Raw genomic sequence first — 13,116 nt, 5'->3', positions numbered from 1 at the left:
ATGAATGCTACTTTGGCTAATGCAACTTCCCTTCTTGACACTCTGGCTAATGCAATTCTCGTTCATGAATTACAAAATATTCTGCGCTCTGCCACGCTCGGACGAGAGCACTCTGTTTCCACAGCAGAGCGTAAAAAGTAAATGCACTTCATTACTGTCCACCACTGTGTGTGTGTGTGTGTGTGTGTGTGTGTGTGTGTGTGTGTGTGTGTGGTGACTCACGTTGTTCCGTGGTGCGTTGGCCTGAACGGGGTCCTCGGCTGCCAGGGCTATGCTGCTCATGGTGATGACCAGGAGGATACACATCTCAAAGTAGCGCAGGTTGACCACGTAATGGCAGAGTCTGCGTACACTGGAAGACAGGAGTTAAAAACGTTCGCTTTAAAACATATATACATATATATATATATATTCAAAGATTTGCACACATTTTCCACGAAAATAAATAAATAGCAGATTTACAAGCTCATAGCGTGGCACTCGGTGCCACGCTATGAGCTTGTAGATCTGCTATTTTTGGATAGCCATTCAGTCTTCAGCCATTTGTATCCCTATAACCCTAAAGCTTGAGTTATACTTAGCCGCTACACTTTGAGCTTGTAGATTGGCTACTTTATTCTGATTTATTTTTTGTTTAAATAAATATAGAAATGAATTAGGAATAACTCTTGACCTAACCCCTATTATGCCTGATTCAAACCTTAACCCCAGCCTGAATCTTTTTCTCTAATTGTAAGCCTAATCCACAAATGATTATTAACCATAATAAAACAGGAAAATGGTCCTCACAATGTCTATTTATCAAATTCTACTATACTTGTGGGAACATTTGGCCCTTACATGTAATACTCACGCCGAACGCACGCGCACACGCGCGCACGCACGCACGCACACACACACACACACACACACACACACACACACACACACACACACACACACACCCCACTGAGTGCATATGGGACTGATATTTGTACACTCTCAGATGTAAAAGAGCACTGAAAATGTGACTGTGCCAGTGTGTTCCCAAGGTAGCGACTTCACAACCTTCTTTTATTTCAAGGACCCCCAGCTTGATATCGTTGCTGTCGGGCAGAAACCTACTGTACGTATCTCCATATATTCCATTTGTTATGCTTTTTCTAAAATGAATGCGTACAAGAGTGTCCTGCAAATATAGCAAAAACGGCCGATCTACAAGCTCAAGCACAACACGGGTGACTTACGGGTTGGTCTGGCCAAAGACGAACATGGAGCTGTAGGGAAGGATGAGACGAGGACCGTTAGCTGCCTGGTCCTCCAGCTCCTTCTTCTCCTCACTGAGAGCCAGGTTGTCACGCTCCAGGCTGTTCACTGAGAAACACACAGATACACACCAAGCATGAGGACTATGAACTGATTATGGATGGATGGATACACAGACAGACGGACAGACAGTAGAGTTCTTAAATTCTGCCCGAACCCGACCCTACCCGACCCAACGTTTTCGGGACGAGTTTAATTGGTTGGGCCGAGCCCGACTAATTAAACTCAGGGATCTAGTTCGTCACCGTACGAACTTCCTAGCCCGTGTTATAGAAGAAAAACTGCCGAAAGTGTCCGTTTTCAAGATGTTTATCCCATTATCTCTAGAACGGAAGGTCCAATCTGCTCAGTTCAAAGCTTGTTGGATGTGTGACTTTGAGGACATTAAGCACATTATGACAATTTGTTTTATGGCCTAAAATTATGGTAATTGTTAGGGCCCACTTAGGGCTGGGCCTTAGTTTTCAGGCCCGTTGAGAACTCTAATAGACAGACAGACAGACAGACATATAGATGGGTATAATAGGGGTTGTAGATCTTCTATTTTCAAATAGCCTAGGTATAAAATATGGCTAAAGTGGTTAATGTATGTTTTATAATGTAATAATTTATATCTGCAAAGTAACTAGTAACTAAGTTTTCAAATAATTGTAGTGGAGTAAAAGTACAATATTTGCCTCTGAGATGTAGTGGAGTAGAAGTAAAAGTATTGAAAATTGGAAATACTGTAGTTACTTTACACCACTGGTGGTCTCATTACTCACTGGTTACGAGGGTGGTCTCCCCTGGCGGGCCGGTGATGGTGACAGGGATGTGGATGGTGGTGCTGTTCATGACGCAGGTGGAGTTCCGCTGGTTGTCCGCGTCCTCTTGCTTCTCCCCGGGCGTCAGAGCGCCCTCCGACGGCTGCAGGGGACTGGAGGCCAGGCCGTCCTCCTCCGTTTGTCTGTCCCGGAGGAGACAGACGGGTTATGTCCAGGGTTCCATTTGTTGGATTAGTTTTTCATGACCAATTGAGCTGTGCATACTTCATCACAAAATTCTACAAGACACTCCCTGAACCTGAGGTCCACCTTCACCCCCCCGCCCCCCAACCCACCTCCCATTCCTTTTTGAGTCCTCAGGCACCAGGCAATGTCAACAGAGTCACTTTACGCGGAACACCAAGAAGTTCTATTTGTATAAACATGTGACGTTTTTCAGACAAACGTTAGGATTTAGAAGGTGCATCTTTTTTTATCGGACTCAGGTCCGATAAAAAATGTATTAGCAAAATGATTTGCATCTGTGACATTGTAATGTGATTCAAATGTTTGTTATTGTTTCCCATTATGTATGTATTTTATGTTGTTATCAGGGCGTCCTTGAAAAAGAGAACTTGCTCTCAATGGGCTTCCCTGAATAAATAAAGGAAAAAGAAAGAAAGAAAAAGGTCTAAATGTGTTAAAACATAGTGTTTCCTCCCTCAGGTCAGCTCCCACGTCGAGGTGGTGATATTAATGCTCTTTAAACGTGAACCGTTCTGGATGTACAGTATGTACTATTTAACACCATGTCACCAGAGGGCCTAAATGAAGAAATGGACATTCACTCCTTTTTAGGATTTAGCATTTTCCGTTAGTCTGGGTCCCGTGTTATTACCCGGTTCTCTGTGTTCCTGGTCTGCTGTTGTTCTCACTCTCAATATTGCACCTTTTGTAGAATAATAGAGGCGCCTCTTTAATGTTTCACACTTAAAGTTACCAGCAAAATTTGTTAAAATAGCATCACAATCATTTTAACCACTTTAAACATATTGTATACGTTGACTATTCCAATAGCAGATGTAAAAGCTGTAGCTGTAGCTTGTTGTAATTTGTGCAAATCTTTGAATATATATATATATCTTTTTTTAAAGCGAAAATGTTTAACTCAAATCTTTGCTTCTAGGGGGTCCCTGGCACAAAACCTTTTCAGATGAGGGTCCCCAGGCAAATACATATCATTTTGGGGGTCCTCTTTGCCAAAGAATTGCCAATCTATTGATTGATTGATTGAATATTTTATTAGGCAAAAAATGTAAAACAACACATTTACATTTAAAATACTTTGTCTAACAGGTCCGTTCATAAAAGTCCTTGCGGACTTGTTTCCAATGAGGGCCTTGGTATTGGCCAAAGAATTGCCAATCTATATACTCATGATGTCATGTTGTGAGCTTGTGGATCTGCTATTCTGGATAAGATATGCCTAAATAGGCTCAATGCAACAGCCATATTATCACTTCCTTCACAGGTGTTACCAATGATACTAATGAAGGCTCTGTTCCATTTAGTGTAGCTCAGTTAGTTCTCAGACCGTTTCATTTCCACACGACCCCCATAACTCTGAGAGTGTACAGATGGAACCAAATGGACCCTCACGAGCCTATTTGGTTCCATTTGTACACTCTCAGAGTTTGGAAAACCCTCAAGGAACCATGAGGGTCCCTGGACCCCAATTTTACTGGTGTAGCAGAGTGTTTCCAGTGAGCCAACATGCACAATATTAGCACCCTGACTCTGTTTGACCAGAATGGAACAGAGCCTTCATTAGTATCATTGGCAACACCTGTGAATTTCTTCACAATATGGCAGCTGTGCATAGAGCCTATAAATGGCACGTTTTCACTTAATGTTCGCCTATTTCGGCGGAATGTTCACCTATCAAGACATGCCCAGAAAAGGGACGATAGTGTCCATGTGGTTAGGGGCATCGTGAAGAAAAAACACCTTACCTGTGACCATTGCGTCCGTCGTTCTCTCCATGTCCTCGGCGCTCCTCACCATCCATCGTAGACTGAGCTCTGGCCAAGCGAGACCGGTGTCTCCTCCTCTCGCCGTTACTGTCCCCGCCCCCGCCTCTCCCATGGCGCTCCCCCCTCGTCCCGTTGGTCAGCGTCCCGTTGCCGTCTTTGGGCTGCCGATGGGCGTGGTGATGGTGGACCTCCCTGTCCTCGTTCATCGCCTCCTCCGGGGACCCCGCTTGGTGGCGGTGGTGATGTCGATGTCCCCTCCCCTCTTTGGCCTGTGTGGAGTGGGACCATACACACCAGTGGTTCTCATTGGATTTGATTTATTTGATAAAATAGATTTGAGTTAAAAATGTTCTCTTTGAAAAATTAATACATTCAAAAATTTGCACACATTTTCAAGATTTTTCAAAAATAGCAGATCTACAAGCTCATAGCGCGGCACTCGGTGCCGCGCTATGAGCTTGTATATCTGCTATTTTTGAATAGCCAAAGCTAAGTGGTTAAAATGATTCTGAGGCTATGTTAACTAATTTAGCTGGGGACCCCCTGGTAGCCCCCCAAGGACAACTGGTGGTCCCCGGACCACTGGTTAAAAACCACTGCAGTAGAGTTATCAGGATGACAGAAAAAGTCGAAAGACTTAATTCTGTTGCGGTCCCATCATAAATAATAATAACATAATATCTAACTGATAACACATTTGTTATTCTATTATAACTAAATAAAATCATTGTAACAACAGCATTCAACAACACAGACAGTCATAAAACCAGTGCTCAAGAGACAAATAAATAAATAAATAGAACATTACATTTGACGCATCCAATACCAACCAACAAAGGTCCAATACAGACCAACCAGGGGCCCCTGACTAATTCCCCCTATTCTAAAAATAGCAGATATAGAAGCTCATTTAGAAGCTCGATATGAGCTTACAGATCTGCTATTTTTGAAAAAAAAGTGATCATTTTGAAAATCTTTGAATATATATTTTCTAAAGCGAACATTTGTAAAATATGTTGTTCCAGGGACCTCCAGAAGCAAAGATTTGAGTTACAAATCCTCGCTTTAAAAAAAGACATATTAAAAGATTGCTGTGAGCTTGTATATCTGCTATTTTTGAATAGCCAAAGAAATCTTAAAATGACACAGATGCGTTCCCGGTCTTAATGGATTAACACATCAACGACATCGACAGACCGGGTATATAGAGGTCAGGTGGTCGGCGTACCTGCGTGCCGTCGTGGTGCTCGTCCCTGCCGCGGCCGTGGTGGGAGTGGTGCCTCGCTCCGTCCCCCCCGTTCTCGCCGCCGTTGGCGTTCCTGTCTCGGTGCCGGTGGTGGTGGTGCTTCCTGGCGTGCGGAAGGGGGTTCAGCGGGTCGTCGTGTTGTCGAGGGTCTCCCCCACCCGGCGGCTCCTCCTCCTCCTCTCCCCTGTCGCCCTCGGGGGGCCGGGGCTTGTCGCCGTCGTCCCTAGCCCCCTCCTATAGGGTTTGCCACGATCACAAAAGTTTTAGTTGACGATTAACTCGTCGTACAAAATAACGGTTGTGTTTTTTCGGCATTGACCATTAGAACATAATAATACAGAAAAAATACATTTCTGGAATAATTGCACAGGGTAGATACGACAAATGAATTAAATGTCCAAAGAAATGACTGAAAATGACTGGTTGTACCATTAATCAAAAAGAAATAATGTACTATGGCCAAAAAAAGGCTGTGTATTTAGTCATTTTATACTCTCACAATCTTTCAAAAGAAAATCTTTAAACAAAAAAGCTCACAAGTTGTGAGCTTGTAGATCTGCTATTTTCAAACATTTTACTTTTACTTTTTACTACATTTTGATGCTTTTTTGAATACTTTTGTACTTTTACTCAAGTCAATTTTGAATTCTGGACTTTTCCTTGTAACAGAGTATTTCTACATTGCAGTATTGGTACTCGTACTTACTTCTACTTTGATGTAAAGAATTTGAGTATTTTTGGGGCGGTGTAGCCGCCCCCTATAAGTGAGTTTTGGACACCGATCAAAAAATGTGTGTACCCCCTAACCCTTCCATTGTTAATGCAAATCGATACTTTTTTCATATCAGCCAATCACATTACAGCTAGTGTCATCACCACTAACTGTAATGTGATTGGCTGACTTTGCAAATTCAGGACTGTGATTGGCTAGCGAAACACATGACACATGTGCAGCCCTATGAATAGCAGTATGGACTTGGATATTTATCCCTTTTTTAAAGTGAGTCATGTTGTGATGACCACACACCGCCCACTTCACACTGGGTGTGATTTTCAATATAACAATTCCGACAGTGCTATACCTGGCCCACCACCAGCAGGGGGCGGTTGGTGTGTGTCTTGGCGTCGGGTCTCAGGTGCAGGGCGGAGGAGACGCGGTGGCGCTCGTCGGGGTCCAGCTCGTTGAACAGGGCCTCGCTGCTGTTCCCGGCGGCGACGTTGTGTCGGCGCAGCCGGTTGGTCCTCTGTTCCCACACCGACATGCCGGACTTGCCGGAGCGCTGCGGCTCTCTGCTGCAACACAGGGGAATAAGGGGGGGGGGGTGCATGCAGTTACGTCCAACTATATATATTATATTATTATTATTAACCCATTGAGACCGGGAACGCATCTGTGTGTCATTTTAAAATTTCTTGGGCAATTCAAAAATAGTAGCTCTACAAGCTCATAGTGCGGCACCGAGTGCCGCACTATGAGCTTGTAGAGCTGCTATTTTTGAAAAAGGAAATTTACTCAAATCTTTGCTTCTGGCGGTTAACACATTGAGTGCCTAGAACGACTTAACTCGTTTTTAGCTTTTCATCACTTGAGTGCCTAGATCGAGTTAACTCTTTTTAGTAAAAAAAATATTTAAAAAAAAAAAATGTTACTTTTTTTTTTTTTTATTTGACCCAAAGATCAAGGAGATATGAATTTTCGAAGATCTTTACTCTCATCCACTTCCTTGTTAACTTAAAACTTTCAAATTTTGTATCTCGGCTCCTGAGTACTTTTTTTTCCCCATTGAAAAATCTCTGGCATGAATAACAATAGGCTGTGAAAATAATTCAGGCAGTCAATGTGTTAATGGAACAGCATATTTTGAGATGGGGGTCCGCGGATATCATTTTGGGGGTCCTTGACATGAAAAAGTTTGAGAACCACTGATTGTAGCAACATCATTTTTTTCAAAAAACTGTTAGGATTTAGAAGACATTTGTAGAATCCCCAAAAGCAAAGATTTGAGTTAAAAATGTTCACCATAGAAATATATATATTCAAAGATTTGCACACAATTTTCACGATTTTTCAAAAATAGCAGATCTACAAGCTCATAACGCGGCACTCGGTGCCGCGCTATGAGCTTGTATATCTGCTATTTTTGAATAGCCAAAGAAATCTAAAAAAAAAAAAAAAAAAGAAAGTAATCGATAGAATAATCACTACGAAAACAATGGATAAGTGGCAGCCCTATACAGGAATCAAAATGAATGGTAAAAGGAGGGTGGGGCGGGTGGGTGGTCATGAGACAGTCATGAGAAGTGGAAAACCTCAATTCTACTTTGTTTTGCGTGTATAAACTAGCTTCTAGATCGGTTCTTTTTGGAACAGGACACCATCATAGTATATGTTAAGCAAAATGGGAAAGTTAATGGCTAAACCTCATCGCGTGACCCCCAGTCAAGTTGTTAATTTGTATCCAAAATACATTACACTTGTTGTAAATCAGTGTAATGTGTGTCAAAACAAGCTACAAATTAGCCTCAGACGCGCTCCAACAGACTACGGCAGACTAGCTCAGTCACCAGAGCGGATGGGTCCTCAGCAAGAAAGGTAAAATGGAGATTTTGAACATGAGGTATTTTACAAGACTAGAAGAAGCGTGGGCAGGCATATGAAACGGATGAAAGAAGATAGGATTCTCCCATGATCGATGAACAGAAAATCTCAATTATATAAGCGCTGTTGATGTTTTGTTTTATCGTTCTACTTATATGGATGTATCACATACTGTGCTGTTTTTTTGGTTCTGCACAGTATGACATAATATTGACGTGTATGGAAGTTTATGGATAATTGGTCCTCCGTATGACCTGTACCTTAGGATTCGTCGGGTGGGGGAGTAGATAGTATAACTCCTAAAAGATAAACACAGAGGGCACAGACAGCCAAACAGACAGGGAAACAACAGACATACAAGCGTAATTAGCAACAGACAAGAGTGGTCAGCGACAAACGCCTTTTGGTGGGACACCGCTTAGGCAAAGACTATGAGACACAAATATACACATGGACACATGCAATCACACATACAGCCTTATGTACACATGCATTGCACATGCATGCACACACTAGGGGGTGCGCACACATACACACATATATAGTATTTCGGTACATTGGTTATTTGTGACGACAAACATTTTTAGGATGGCAATTACATGAAATGCCATTTTACCCTTTTTTTAAACCTCAACCTGCACACCGAAAGTGGCCGATCTACAAGCTCACAAGCGTTTCAGAGCAAAACGTGGGTTTGTAGATCAGATATTTACAGTGCACAACACCGGCACACAACTAAATAACTCCAACCCGCTAAATGCCTAATCCTAACCTTTTCCTAATTGCAACTCTAAAACTTTTTTTTCTCTTTTTTTCCTTTTTTATCATAAAATAACCATTTCCCTAGTGAGGAAGAGTTTGTTCTCACAATGTCTACTTCTCAAGTATAGTAGTACAAGAACACACGCACGCACGCATGCACATGCACACGCACACGCACACACACACACACACACACACACACACACACGTGTGACAATAATAATAATAATACAAAAGAAAAACACTTCAGTGTTAAATGTGTGTTATCTAAAAGAGGTCATCATCGCTGCTGTTCCAGCCCAATTTGTAATCACAGCCAAACAGGGAAGCAGGCCAAGGCCTGATTTGTACTTTTAGGTGCATGTCTGTCCGTGTCATGCACCTAAAATAGCAGATCTACAAGCTCACAAAGTGTCACGTTCTGACACCATGCGCAACTAAGCATAACTCAGGTGTAACATTTGGCTGCATGTATTTTCCAGACAGAGAAGCAGACTAACAGGCTGTTGTACTTTGGCGTGTAGATGGAATTGTTTTTGTACAATGAGGCCGCCAGCGTCTTAAATAACGAGCAGAGTGTAAATGTCAAACTGCCAGGGGGATTGGCTGTGCTTACAGAAATTAAACAATTATAATATTGATTATTCACACCACAGAGTGTGCTAAATTGTTCGTTATTTTAGGCAACAGCAATACAATGGAGAATCTTTGTTGTTGGCAATGTCCGAGGTACAGTAGTCCACAGGGTTTAGGGGGGACAGAGGATCTCAGAAACGCTCTTATCCCATTAATACCTGGAACGCATCTGTGTCACTTTAGACTTCTTTGGCTATTCAAAAATAGCAGATATACAAGCTCATAGCGCGGCACCGAGTGCCGCGCTATGAGCTTGTAGATCTGCTATTTTTGAAAAATCGTGAAAAATATTTTTTTTTATATTTTTTTCCGAAAAATTGTTAGGATTTTGAATTTTAGACGCGGCCTCAGGTCTTAAAGGGTTAATGTACTGTATAGGTGATTAGCCAGAAATAATGCCACTAAATATGCACCATATAAATTATTACACAATATTACTGTATACTGACTAAAGGTACTGACTATAGTTAAAATGTTGGTCTTACAGAGACCATACCTGTTTGTCAAACACACGCACACGCAAGCACGCACGCACGCACGCACGCACGCACGCACGCACACGCACACACACACACACACACACCATGTGAAAGATGTGATGCGTTTGTTCCGTCCTGTTCTGAATATATTCAATTTCTTTGTCACTCTATAAAAGCAAATGGAGAAAATGCATTTGTTATTAAGTGCCTAACAAATGAATTTGTCTTCAATCACAGTCGTGATAGAAGAACTCCAGTGTTACTCTGAGCTCCCACAGGCCAGTGGTGGAAAGTAGCTAAGTACATTTACTCGAGTACTGTACTTAAGTAAAATGTTGAGGTATTTTTTACTTTACTTGAGTATGTCCAATTTTCAGTACTTTTACTTCTACTCCACTACATCCCAGAGGCAAATATAATACTTTCACTCCGCTACAATTATTTGAAAACTTTAGTTACTAGTTACTTTGTAGATTTAGATTATTATTACAATACATACATTAACCACTTCCGCCCTATTTAAACTTTGGCTATTTGAAAATAGCCGATCTACAAGCTCACAACGCGCCGCGACGCGTTGTGAGCTTGTAGATCTGCTATTTTCAAAAGATGTTAATACATGTTACGCATATGATACCTTGTAAAACGGGACATTCTGCATTAATGAGTACTTTAAGTACATTTTGATGCCAATACTTTTGTACTTTTACTCAAGCACATTTTTAATTCCCGGACTTTTACTCGTAACAGAGTATTTCTAGTTCTACAATGCAGTATTGATACTTTTACTTAAGTAAAACATTTGAGTACTTTTTTTTTCCACCACTGCCACATCTCAACAATCAGCCCACAGGAAGGGAGGAGGCTTCCCGTAATGGAGGGTGATAAGGGGGAGCGTGCGGGAAGAAGAGTGTTGCAGGAGAGATTGAAGGAACAAGTTGAGGAGAGGAGAGGAGAGGAGAGGAGAGGAGAGGAGAGGAGAGGAAGAGGAGAGGAAGAGGAGAGGAAGAGGAGGGATATCGTAAGAGAGAGCGATAACTCACGGTGACTGTATGCTGCTGTTGGACGACCGGCGCGAGTGTGCGTCTTGATTTTGCTTTACAAAACTGTCCGTGCGGAAACCAGGAAACAAAAAAAGAACACAAAAACAAAAAAGGAAAGGATGAGACACACAAATGAAAAGAAAGAAATACTTAAAAAAAACAAAAGCAACAAAAAACAAGTGGAGGGATTATAGGTGGCCAGCTGGCTTGCCCATCTGCTATGTTCCACCTGTTCCCTCCTCCTGTGTGTGAACTGAAGTCTGAGCAAAGACTGCCGAACACTGCAGGGTAAAATGTCTCATTTGTTGAACGGGGTTGTAGAGCGATTGAACCAACCAATCAATCCGGGAACGCATTTCTCTGTCGTTTTAGATTTCTTTGTGCAATTCAAAAATAGCAGATCTACAAGCTCACAGCGCGGCACCGAGTGCCGCGCTGTGAGCTTGTAGATCTGCTATTTTTGCAAAAATCGTGAAAATTCGTGCAAATCTTTGAATATATTTATTTTCTAAAGCGAACGTTTGTAACTATCTTTGCTTCTGGTGGGTCCTTGGAATAACGTTTTTTACAAATGTTCGCTTTAAAAGATATATATTCAAAGATTTGCACAAATTTGCACGATTTTTCAAAAATAGCAGATCTACAAGCTCATAGCCCGGCACTCGGTGCCGCGCTATGAGCTTGTAGATCTGCTATTTTTGAATAGCCAAAGAAATCTAAAATGATCCCGGATTGAATGGGTTAATTCTAGTAACACTTGGTCTGACCAACACTATTATGATTAATTGATTGATTGATTGATTGATCGAAAACCATTGCCTCTTAAAGTAGTAACATCATAGATAACAGTTAATTGTAATGTTTTTTTCAACATTTCCAACCTTACAGTAAGTAAGTGCTTTTGTTTTTACTCAAGAGAAAAACACAACTGTCTGACGATGAAGCACTGTCGTGTTAAAACTCTGTTACTATTACCTGAAGCTCTAATTAACATATCAAAGGACGACTTCACCCATTTTCAACCTGTCTCCATATAATTGGTCCTCACTAATGCTCATGATAACATGGCACCATTTTTGTCTACTCGGTCTGTGTCTCAGAGGAGGGCTGTGGGCAGTTCAGAAACCCGCCTACCAGTGACATCATCGATGGGGAATCCAAGCTAATAGAAACTGCATGCGTTCTATTACTGGAAAGTTAGCATGCTATAATGGAAGCCATTGTTCTCGCGTTGATACAAATGTACAGTAAAAAAATAATCTTGAAGGGGAAAAAAACGAAGATCATCCTAACAATGATGTCACTGGTAGACGGGTGTCCACAGCCCTCCTTTGAGACACAGACAGAGTAGAAAAACTTTTGACAATTTCATCATGAGCATAGTGTGGTCCTATTAAGATAGGTTGAAAATGGGTGAAGTCGTCCTTTAACATAATAACTGCGATGACACTCAGACGCTGACTAGGGAAAAAATATGGTAAAGTTAAATACAAACAGTGATTTGCAAGGCCTCTCAAACTCCTGGATAATTACTCTGAGACGCCAGTCATACTTTGGTTCAAAGTCATTTGTCCAGACTTATTGAGTGCAAATGGGAGAGGAACGTAGATTAACTTCACCAAGTGTGTGAAAGGCCTCGTAAATTATACACACCACGCGCGGTCTGGAGATAAAATATCTGCAGAAATGAACGGGGGAAAAAATGGCCGGACGAAATATTCTCATCAAAGACTGTCTCCTCCAATACGGGCTTAATTGAACAGATGAAGCAAACACTTTCAAAGGGAGCAGCATCAAAGTCAGATCAGACAGCGAGATGTTACATTATTAAAGGTGCATTTCATTCCTGCGTTCATCTTAATGTTACTTGGGCTTTTGCGTGCCGTGCACCTCAGACAGTTTTTTCAGTTGCTTTATTCAATATTTAGATATTTGATCATCAGTCATGCCATACTCCATACAACCCATTGAACTTCAAACTCCATTTTAACCACGTTGGACATATATATATATAAACACACGTCAGTCACCAGAACCAGGGGTTCCAGGCGTTCTGGTGACTGATATTGTCCAAATGTGGGAGGGGGCCGTGTTTACAAATGACACGTTTTCAATTACTTTTTTCATTTATTTTATACATTTTCACGCCCCCTCTCACACATTACAAGGACAGCATCAGTCACCAGAACCAGGGACGTGTGTAAACGAGTCTCCCATGGTTAAAGCAATAGGACGCTTTGGGAGAGGTTTGGGTTGTGTACCTTGTCATG

The 13,116-nt window shown here is 41.7% G+C and overlaps 1 protein-coding gene across 8 annotated transcripts in view; it reads right to left on the bottom strand.

Moving 5' to 3' along the window:
- cacna1bb (calcium channel, voltage-dependent, N type, alpha 1B subunit, b) overlaps window positions 1-13,116 on the bottom strand; it is a 262,230-nt gene that overhangs the window by 77,295 nt on the left and 171,819 nt on the right. For 7 of the 8 annotated variants that reach the window (XM_084046067.1, XM_084046073.1, XM_084046069.1 and 4 more), the window contains 7 exons: window positions 10,847-10,909; window positions 6,410-6,620; window positions 5,310-5,561; window positions 4,061-4,341; window positions 2,070-2,251; window positions 1,227-1,353; window positions 223-352 (listed from right to left, as the gene is read on the bottom strand). In XM_084046067.1, coding sequence (XP_083902193.1) covers window positions 223-352; window positions 1,227-1,353; window positions 2,070-2,251; window positions 4,061-4,341; window positions 5,310-5,561; window positions 6,410-6,620; window positions 10,847-10,909 — 1,246 coding nt within the window. The remainder of the gene's footprint in view (window positions 1-222; window positions 353-1,226; window positions 1,354-2,069; window positions 2,252-4,060; window positions 4,342-5,309; window positions 5,562-6,409; window positions 6,621-10,846; window positions 10,910-13,116) is intronic. The other variant, XM_084046068.1, reaches the window with a different exon arrangement.

This window comes from Gymnoscopelus microlampas, assembly GCF_963454915.1.
Source record: "Gymnoscopelus microlampas genome assembly, chromosome: 21".
NCBI lineage: Eukaryota > Metazoa > Chordata > Actinopteri > Myctophiformes > Myctophidae > Gymnoscopelus > Gymnoscopelus microlampas.
The sequence above is the reverse complement of the archived record's forward strand: the minus strand, read 5'-3'. Positions and strand labels throughout refer to the sequence as shown.